The following is an 11430-nucleotide window of genomic DNA, read 5'->3' on the forward strand; positions in this document are numbered from 1 at the left end:
CAAGGAAAGGGAAGCATCTAGGCACCCTGTAGATGAAAAGCATGTGTAAAGAAAGTGAAAAGAGGAGTAGAAGGGCCAGTCACATGTACACAGCACCTGTCTGGTGAAGCCCTGCACCTGATCACCAGCCCAGCCTGCCTTCTAATTGAACTCAATTTCTAAATATTTTTCATGCTGGGGGGAGGCCTCTCTATTCTACATGCACATGTGTGTATGGAAGTCTTAAGTGCCCACATCTGGACAGGAAATCATGACTCCCGGGGATATACACACACCTGTGGAGCCAGCAACTGCAGAGACCAGACATTGGAAATCTCACTGCCAGCAGCTGCAGAACGGCCTACAGCTTTCCATGCACCTGGCATGTCAGCAGCTGAACAGACTAGAGTGTATGCCTGTTCTGTGTGGATGTATACACTAGCTTGTGCGCAATCACCGGCAAACATCAAGCTTGAAAACTGAATATCGCATGGTTGTAAGCCAGAGCCAGCTGCTGGAGAGACCAGAGGATCCGAGAGGTTCTCTGGAAGTCAGCTGCTGGTAAGATCATATGCCTTGATCAGCTAGTGTGGCCATGAAACTAGGTGACTGGGAAACCAGGAGACGCAGAAACTAGCTACCAGGTTCCCTGCATGTCTACATCCAGCTCCTGGATGGATCCTCTGTATGTAGACACATAGACGCATGTGAAGGGAATCTGGGTATCAGCAACTGGAGCAGGATTACAGTGTTCAGGCAGTCATATGCCCAGGTACCAAAAACCTGGGAGACTGGGAGATCTAGGGAGCTGGCTACCCGAAGACCAAGGTCAGCTACTGGAGAAATCCGTATTGTTCATTTGTCTCTCTGTACATATGTATTTTGCACTAGTGGACTTTGCCCTGAGTCCTAAATAGCCAGAGGGGAACAGAATGTAACTGCTGGTGCTGTGAAGGTCGCGTGAGTGCTGTTTTTTTCTGCCTGTGTTGACCTATGCTACCAGCCATACAGCCATACACACATACTGTGTGTATGTACTGAGAATCTTGATACGTGATAGACTTGAGGACATGGAGCTGCAGCAGCCCTGCATCTATCAGACTTTCAGAGTCAGCAACTCCCATCAGCAAGTGAAAGATCATCAGATTAATCTGATGCAGTTTTCAGAAGATGCCATTAAAAATCGACAAGGCATTTACAGAGATGCAGGTATGTAAGAAAAAGTTTATTCTAAAAGAACGCTTCACTAGTATCTACCCCTAGTAAGATTTACAAATGAAAAACATCAGAGGTGAAACAGGACATCAGCTTGCCTGTCCACAGCTTAATATATCTTCACCTTAGTAATTTAATTTCTAAAGCAAACCAGAAACAAGCAGTACTCACTAAAATCAAGGCAGGTGATAACTACAAAGCATTCATTGAATTATTCTCTTGCTTCCTGTTAACTATGTACACTGAGGCTCCCTTACTGCAGTTTTACAACACTAAAATCTGTACATGGAAAAGCTGGAAAGCACTGTTTCAGTATTAAAGACTTCATCCAATCTTTGAACCTGCTGGACAAACTCAGCAGAAAACCCCACCCATTGACATAAAAAAATATATATATTCAACTGATAAAAGAAGCCTCATTTGTATTCCACTTCAAAAATATGTCCATTTCTCAGAATTGCAAAATTAAATAATGAATTAGAGTATTTATTACAAGAAATTTGTGATGGCATTTTCAAGATATTAAGCAATTGCAAGTTTTGTGCCCTTATAATCAGATCAATACTTGATCATGCTTAAATACAACCACTTCAAAAAATATTTTCTTTTGCACCAATGTTCACATACATAACACAAATAATTTAAAACCAGTGTATCAAAAAAAGATTTGAAGGTAGCCAGCCGTTCAAGGGCCATTACATTACAGCTAAAAATTTTTTTTTTCCCCCCATGCAATACTTAAGCAACATAAAATGAGCAAAAAAAAGGCCATAGTACACAACAGGGATGAAACCTCCAACTTCCTTTCTATTTTCTTAAATGTAGAGAATCAAGGTTAAAAGCTATCCCAATGCCCACAACTACCTGCAGATGGGCCAAAGAGCATTCAGAGCAAATAAGCTAGCAGTTTTAAAACATGATCTGATTAAAAGCAATACTATACCCTAAATCATGAAAGAAAAAGCTCTTTCCAGAAACTAAGAGAGTCCTACAGCAATAAAGAACTTATTGTTTAAATTTAACCAAAATAATTCAAAACACAGAGGTCTCTGAACAGGACAAGACACATACCTCTAAAGTCTTTAAGAGCTTTGTGCACAGTAGCTTCCCATGCAGGTGAATATCCTTAGTCTGAAAATAAACTTGTGCCACTCTAACTCAAATGCCTAGGGGAACCACAAATCCTGTGTCATTTAACTCTCCACTCCATACTTAAGTCCGAAGACCACACTTCCCATAGGAGAAAGTTTAAGGAGGGAGGGGCACTTCTTACCATCAGTAATATTATACTTAAGCCAGAGACTGAAGCTACCATTAACAAAGAAGATTATGTAGAGCTGAGAAAATGGTAGGACTTAACACTGTAGTGGAAAATTCAACTTAAAATCACAATCAGAAAGAACAGAAATGGACAAAGAAGACATTTTTGGAGACTTTCATACCTGTCAGTTGATGATGGGCTGACAGCAGCTGATGCCTCATGTGGGTTTTCTGCTGGCTTGTCTTCTTTAGGAGCACTCACAGGTGCAGATTCGCAAGCAGCTGCATCTGGTGCTGGTGGTGGAGGGACAGGAGCTGGCACAGGGGAAGCAGAAGGGTTTGGGACAGTGACTGGTATAGGAGCTGCAGTTGTTGAGCTAACAGTGGTAGTAGCACTGGATTGCTGAGTCGCTCCTGCTGTTGCTTTGGGCTGTAGAGAACATATTGATTAGGTTATGTTAAGACCTTTTCTGTCTGACGTCGCTGCCTCAACATCAACCATAATATTACATCATTACACGACATTAAATCTATAATGCCTTCACTGCGTTCAAACAGGCAACTGATCGTGTCACTGAAGTGCCTAGACATCTGACACAATTTGAGTCCAAAGTGAAATGCAAAGTTCTAAATATTTATAGATAGCAATACTTTAAATGTAAAAACAACCATGTGTTTTCCAAAGCACATTTTTCAGAAGAAACTAAAACAGCTATCAAAAGATACCTGACAAGCATAATGAAGTTTTTTCACCACTCATATATGGAAAACACTGATTGATAAAGACAGCATTTACATTTCATTATGAATACTATTTGCTGGAAAATGAGATGCAAAATATTTAACTTAACCTGCAACAAATTTTACTTGTGCACTCTTCACATCCAAAGCAATACTCAGTGAGCACCAAAATTGTAGCACAAACAAGGACTCCCAAATCTACAGCAACAAATTTAGAGTGGCAATATTTGCATATAATTGTAATTGAATCTTCACATCTCTATTGGAAACATGGATCTTGCTTGGATGCCATATTAATCCTACTACATAGAAATTACACTTTTCAGAGTGCATGTACCTTCAAGCTAAAGAATTACCTTTCTGAAAGCTGTATCACTGTAGTCCCTTAGCTATTAATATCTTTAAGGATTGACAAAGCTGACCCCCATCTCTGCCTTGCCAAGGGAAATAGCTGACCTTTAACAAAACACAACTACTTATTCAAGGTGAATCACTTTCAGACAATGTTTACTTAAACTAGGAAAAATGTATTTCCTCTTTTTGTCTGAAAGGAAAGGAGATTGAGAATTAATACCTTCCAAAATAATGGGCACAATCAGCAACATTTTAAGAAGCAGTCAAAGAAAAACACTGAGACACATCTGAGCCTCAGGCAAAGTTAGTGGCTGTGCTTATATGACAAGGCATTTCTTACCCAGAAAAGTAACAAGAAAAGTGAACTAAGCTTATAGAGTTAACAAAAAGATCATAAAACTGAAGAAGTGCCCAAATATGAAACACAGGTCCTTTAAATAATAAAGTATTGCATTTAGCAACTCTTCATGAAGGTCTGTGTTTCTTCTGATATCAACAAAATGAAGTCTGTACTACGAAATCCCATCTGCATCTGTTTTCTGGTACTAATAAATGCCTCTTCTTCAGTCAAATCACAGACTAGAACACTTGTTTGTTCAGGAAGACAGAAATAACATTTAAGCTCAACAGAGAATCTAATGAGCCAATATCAGAGAGAAGTGAAGGACAACTGAATATACAAATTTTTTAGACAGAAGAACCTTTTAACTCCAAAATTAGCTTTGTGCTGCAAGACAGAGGTGAAAACAGATTTATTCAGATCTCAAGGGTCTGCAATACCTATATATATAATAGAGATACTTCAAATACGTCAGTCATTCCCTTAATTTTGCCACTGCAGTAATTCAAAACTCACAGGTTCATTGATTGGCATATGTATCATTTCTCTACTAGTTTAAGCTGTTGAGTTTGACAAAAGAAACAGGCATGAATTTTGAGAAGCAACAAGGCAAGACTGGAAGAGTTTGGTATAGAGGATTCAGTAGAAAACTACCTATCTTCCCCTTTTACCAGTATCACTGGAAAAATAACACAGAGACAAGAAAGAAGAAACAGTTAAGTCGGCCACTGGCAATTTTTTTCTTTGATGTAAATATCCTGCACAGAACAGCAATAACAATAGACATCATAGACAAACTAGGACTATAAAGCAATACTTTGTATCTATTCACCCAAGCATTTTTATTAATTTTTTTTACTTGAGACCAAAACTTTCAAAATTATAGAATTTCACTGGTTTTAAGGACAGGCATATACAATCACTCATCACAAAGAAAAAACAAAACAAAACAATTAAATGAAAGCAATCTCCTTTTCAGAAATAAGTACTACTTACTTTTGTCACCATAACCACGACAAAGTTGTTCTCATCTATTTTGTATTCTTTAAGTGCAGTATCATCATTAAGGATTTTACCTGGCAAATTAAACAGATGAAAATTAAGAAGTTATTTAACAAATCACTAGATTGCCCTGGAATTCCCTCATATAAACATAAAAAACATGTTTTAAGCAGATTTATAAACACTATTAGCCCTCTTAAAAGTGTTTTGGCTGGTAAACTTTGGAAGTAGAGTTAAAAGTAATTTTCCTCTTATGATGTCCACAGTACTGCTAATCTTGAACTCTGTTGTCGTAAGAGTCAAAGATGCTTCAAATAATTTAAAATATAAGGATTTAATCTAGAGAAATATTTATTGGACCTTTAAGACAGGTAAAAAGGCTTTAGCATAAATAAGCTTAAATTAGTAACTTACGCCTGCTTACAATACTCTATACACAGCACGAAAATTCCTTCCTGCTTATTTTCTGACTGCCCTTCAGATGTAGTAAACTATCTAGTTCCCTGCCACACAGTAAGTTTATCTGGATTTGGTAAGTTTGTGACTTTGCAACTTGAACAATTTGTTCTTAAAAGAAGACAAGAGCATTAGAAAATGCTAAAACCATTCCATATTCTGCTACCTTGACTAAGGGATTAGAAAAAAAAAAAAAAAAACCAAGACAAAATCAGAAAACCTGTTTGTTATACTTTTGATGCTTCACTGTAAAGAAATTGAGCAAGGCATAGACGTTATGGCACTTGGAACACAAACCATGTGGCACTGTCCTACTCTCTACTGGTTCAACCAGTCTCACAGGTCAAATGCTCAAGAATGTATTATATGCAGTATAGCATATAGTAGTTAGTACTTGGTGCTGCATCTGACTCTTAGCACACACAGTCTTACCCACAATTTTCTGGTTTGTAGACACTTCAGTGCACTTTTGTCCTGGGTCTTCCCAGGACACACCACTCACAGGGTTTCCGGATTTTACCTTAACACAACTGATCTACGTCACTGCTGATTATTATAACCTTTTTTTAAAAAGCATTTTTAGTAACAATTTGTATATTTTAACCAGATTCAATCAGCATATGACCCTGCTTTTCCAAATAATCTAAAAGTCATTTTAATCACAGTAAAAATGCCAACAATACACTCTTGTATCTCTTGTCCATGTAAAAACAATCGGGTTTTGGATGGTCTTCTATTCTAAAGCTTTTCTTCGCACATTTTCTCAATGTTTGTGAGGATCCCACAACACTGTAGATATATTCTGGCTTATGAAAACACTCAAGTCACAATTCATATTATCTTATGCAACCCTTATTTTTTAGTTATAGAAATATAGTATTAAGAGTATCATGCAGCTATACATACTGCACAAGACTTTCCACCTTGTTCATAATTATTTATTATACATGCAACTTTCACCTTCATGTTCTTTGTGTGCATTGTCTTCACTGAAGGGACATGAAACTTGCTAAGAAACATAGTGAAGTCTATACAAACACATGGAGACTTCAGACTTCTCTCTCATTAGCATCTTTCCATTGTGGCTTTAGCTTATTAGAAGTAGAAAAACAATACTATTTACAAAGCAATATACTGAAGAAGTAAAAAGGATCATATTTCTTTCACTATTTCAGAGGAAAAAGCCCCAGATGGGGTACTGAAACAGAACTTAAGTTACAATGTGAAGAGAGAACTAAAAGCTGGACCTCTGTATTAGTGTTACACTGAATCAGCCAGGTAAAAAACAGTAAAACAATATTGCCAGAAAAAAACCAAACTACGTTAGCTCAAATATATTAAGTTCATGTCTTTCTCTGAAATTAGCCTGCTTTTTGCTAGCACATAGTAGGTTTCAAATTACTTAAAAGTAATGCAAGGATTGTACAGTAAGGATTTGGTAGAGGGTTTCTTTCACAAATACAAAAGAAATAACCTTATTTTAAAATGAGATACATATAGGAGTGCTTCAGCTACACACAGCATAGACTGAACAAAAGATGAGTTACCCATAACATGTCATCTGCTTAAATCCTCATTTCTTGTAACAAAAGTTGTTTCTACTTCACCTAGAATTTCCCACTTAGGACTACAAGATTTGTTATTCATTTGTTTTGGTTTGGTTTTAACCTGTTTCTATTTCAGTACTTATAATCTTTAGATGACTTAACATTCATATCAAAGTCAAAGGACAGAAAAAAATAAAGTAAATTCAGCATTTTCAGAATATCCATTACCTGCATAAATTAGCTTTTGGCCAGCTACCGGAAAAGCATCTTTCCCCCTCTCTAACTCAATCTTCTCTTTCAATGCCTTCACCTAAAGGAAGAAACAGTCTTAATTAAAAAAAAATAATTAAAAAGTTATTTCACAATACAGACCTCATTAAGTACACTTTAGTGTACACATTAAGTACACATTTTTCAGTTACATTTTGATTATGTCAAGTGCATCAGTCTTCCAAAAATGTCACTGTAACCACTTGCTCAGCAGTGTGTTCCTTTCCCAAATTATCTCTTGTGCTTAATCAAATTAGGTAAGGAATTTTCCGGTGAGAAGCTACATATTATAAGTGTGTGAAAAACTTAGAAATTTGGGCAAAAATATTTTTACCTACTGACCCATTTGCCCTCCCTGTTCTTTCTCTGAATGCAGGGGGTGCATAAACTACACACAGCTGATGGCTTTCTTTATGATAAACGCAATTCAGGGACTGACTGTCTTTTTGGTTAAGGTCACCATGGCATTTAACTTAATTCACTGGAATGACCTGAAGCCTTGATATGCAAAGACTTGTGTAAACTATCCAGATGTTAATTTTGTACAAGTAGTTTTCAACTCTTCCCCCTCCCCTGTAATTTCTGGAGCTTTGCATAGCAATTGTAAGCCTACACATGAAAGTGTTTTGCCTTACTTACTTGCTTATGCAGACCACTGACACATAACCCACACTTCCAGAGAACCACATATAACAGCTCAAATGACACTGTGTTAGTCGTCATATATCAGAATGGCTGTATTTTCCAGACAGACTTCATAACACTATGCTGAGGAGATGAAGGATGCACCTATAGAAGCATTTCTGTATTGATACACTCGAAATAATGTTTTAAGACAAACTGCCTGCATACAAAAGTTCATTCTTGCTTCCTGCTTTCCCAATATATGTAAAACAAAGTCAGCCAACCTGTTACAAAGTTACTACTACAAACTAATTCCAGAAGTTTTTTTCCTGAATAGTCATAAGCTTTTTTCATTAAACACTGCCTGTGCCACAAGTAGCTGTAGACAATTATCATTTTGAGGGTGTGTGTGTGTGTGTTCATTTTTAAAGCTGTAGCTCATTAGAAGGGTTGCTTGAGTAGTAAAAACACTGAAACAATATTTCAGGTACCAAATCGCAAATAGTTATGGAAAAGCTGAACTTTGTGATTCTCAGCATAACTGGAATCTGTCATCCACTCCATTTCACATGCCAGTCCTGCTTCCTCGTTTCACTTGATTTCTGTGTTACCAATGTCTTAGCTCTGTGTTACCTTTCCCCTTGGTCTTCACTCATCCCCTTGCTTATTCTCCCTCTTCCATTCAGGTAGTATTTCCATATTTCTTTATTGATCTCTTTACCATGCCAATCCTTTCCATTTGTATGTTCAGTCCAAAAGGGATGAACCAAAATTTAACACTCACAACGGAGCTGCATCTTTTAAGCAGTATACATAAAAAGGAGCGTTTGTTCTACTGTGATTCAAAACCCAGCCTAGGAGGCCTTGCATAATTAATATCTTCTCCAAGCTTACACCTAATATAGGTGATTAAATCACTAGTCACACAAAGATACGTAACAGAAGACACAGCTTTCCTCTATGGGACTACCCCAAAATAGGAAGCCAACTGTTTTTTGCCTCAGCAGATGGAAGAAGAATGAAGCAGACATGCCATCCACCACCTGCCAAAAGCTTTAGAATCAGTCTCTGGCTAGACAATTGCTTTTCCACAGGAAAACTAAGCAGCTCACTGCCAACCACTTGTCTTCAGGCAGAGTAAAACCATTACTCATTTTCATAATTTGCTGATAGCATCATCATTATCTTTCTTTACACAAGTTTGTCCTATCCCTGGATTTACATTTATTTTAAAAGGGTATTTACTTGAAAACTAAAGATATAATTTGTGAATTCCTCCCTAATTACTGATAGTCACCTTAAAACTGAACAGTCTCCTTAGACATGGATAAGCCATCAAGAAGTTTTTCCTGAACTTTAAAGTATTGGATATTTAGGGAAACTCAAGTGTTCTGCACTCACTAGGGCAAATTAACTCCCTGAATCATGTTAAAAGCCTACTATGTTTTCCAATGCCTACTTTTTAATATGCTGCTTACCTATTCATGTATTTAGGCACTTGTTCTAATCCTTTAAAGATGATGTCTCAAAGCTGCTTCTTTATTCAGTCACTGTATGTCATCGATTTGTAATAAATATGATAATGTAATCAGGAGGTATAATCTATTTTGAATGAGAAAATTAAGACTTGCTTCATGTCCACTGCACTCACCCAAGCTACTGGTTTCAAACTTTGTCTACCTCATGTTTCAGTGTTTTGAGTTTTATTCCAAAACACACTCTTTTTCCTAAAAGGAACAAAACCAAAATCTGTTCTCTCAAATAAAATTATCTGAACAACTAACTGTAGTAGTGTAGGTCAGGACACACTAAACACGTGTTAATTACTACACAGTAATTGGATCCATGTGAAAGAGTTACAATATTTACTGTAGCAGAACACTCACAGTCAGAGTGCAACGATCTGTTTGCCTTTGCTGTCCACCACTTGAGTTGCAGCCAGCACTAATCAAAGTGATACCTGTAGTACAACTAACTAACTAGTCCTACAACTAACGCTCCTTCTAAAAGGTTAGGCAGTTCAGGTATCAAAAAGATAACATTACTCATTTCCACAGTAACAACGCTAAATATGCAGTGTCCTCATAGATCCTTAAAATATGTGTTCCTCAAGAAAGCCAGCGCGCAAGATACAAAGCTAAAGTCACATTACATCATTACATTTAGTTTCCTTTAGGGAGAATGAACTCAGCTTCTACTACATGCTGTTTCTGCTGGCCTTATAAAGTAGGTATTAGTGTTAACCTACCTATGAGCTACCATTATCCTGTGTGCACTACTGACATACACTGTCTGCTAGGCTTCTACCCCAAGCATGAATCTTCAGGTTCCACAAAATTACACCCAGGAAAAATAACTCAGCAGCCACAGGTAGTCTCAGTCTCATGGACATGCAAGAGACCACTCTCCAGCTGTAGAATCCCCTTTCCATCATCCAAAAACCCCCTTTGGGTCCCACTCCTGATACAATTTTTATTAATGTTGTGATTTAGGTCAGAACGGACTAAATACAAATTACAGTGCGTTACCTGGATGCATGTGAAGGAGTTTGGTAATAATTGCATTGGTGAATTAGTTCTTCTTAATGCAAGTAACATAGCCAGGTATCATGAACCACAGTGGTGCTGAACATAGGAACAAAGTACACATTTGCTTTTCAAATCAAGGCAATCTTTGGCTAAAGCCTGCAAATATAGCAACAATTTGGAGCTTATTAAAGCAACCAGAAAAAGGAAAAAAGAAAAGGAATTCTGGAGACAGAAGGCCATTAGTTTTCAGTAGTGGTCGTCTTTATTCTCTGTACTTGCTGTATATGTCAATTAGTTTAAGAACAGATCATAAAGTAAATTCAAACACAAACTACTTTAGTTCTCAGACACATTTCTTCAGCTGAGTTTGCAAAAAGCTAAAACAAATTTCAGCTTGACACAGCTCAGCTAATTTACACTATTTTCCTAACTACATCCATAGATACACCGCCCTATGCAAAGGCAAAAATTATTAACATCATTCAAATGGACGTTCACTCTACTGTGACCTTCTGACATTCAATCTCTAACGTGTTATGGTGACTGACAGTAACTTAACAAATAATGAACTCCAAATTGTTAATTGAAAATGCTATAATGTGGTTCAAGTTGTTCCTGAAAAACTGAAACCACAAAAAACAGCCAAGTAACTTCCACAAAATACATTTCAGAACACTGATTAATGCCTCTATACATATTAGTAATTTACATAAGAGAATCTGTCCTATATCAAATGAGTTCACTTCAGTGATCACACTTATTTAAAAGAGGAAATGAAAAGGACTTAAATAGTATAGCTTGACTCTGCAAGAGAATGCAGTCAGCTGCAGTCATCAGCATTTTCCAGTTAGAGGCATAAATTAAAAAAAACACTCAGGCAAAGTAAGTTTTTATACAGTGCCTGCCTGTTCTTTTGGCTTTCATCAATGCCTAGCCTAGGCCACAAACACTTCATTTGCAGAGGGTACAATACTAATTCTCAAAAAAAAGTTAACATCAGACACATCCAATTTAACAGTAACATGCTAGTGGCATAAAATTTCCTCTTGTAGTTCTAACTAGAGTGACTGAAGACTTTGCACCCACTAACGAGAAGATACCTGTGCCCTAATTC

General features: G+C 37.1%; 1 protein-coding gene across 1 annotated transcript in view; it reads right to left on the reverse strand.

Moving 5' to 3' along the window:
* RAD23B (RAD23 homolog B (S. cerevisiae)) overlaps positions 1–7198 on the reverse strand; it is a 20527-nt gene extending 13329 nt beyond the window's left edge. The window contains exons 1-3 of the mRNA XM_009998155.1: positions 7123–7198; positions 4886–4965; positions 2637–2884 (exon numbers count right to left, since the gene is read on the reverse strand). Coding sequence (XP_009996457.1) covers positions 2637–2884; positions 4886–4897 — 260 coding nt within the window. The 5' untranslated portion in view covers positions 4898–4965; positions 7123–7198. The remainder of the gene's footprint in view (positions 1–2636; positions 2885–4885; positions 4966–7122) is intronic.
* Between the last annotated feature and the right edge of the window lie 4232 nt (positions 7199–11430).

The sequence above is a fragment of the Chaetura pelagica genome, unplaced genomic scaffold (assembly GCF_000747805.2).
Source record: "Chaetura pelagica isolate M959 unplaced genomic scaffold, ChaPel_1.0 scaffold145, whole genome shotgun sequence".
Classification (NCBI taxonomy): domain Eukaryota; kingdom Metazoa; phylum Chordata; class Aves; order Apodiformes; family Apodidae; genus Chaetura; species Chaetura pelagica.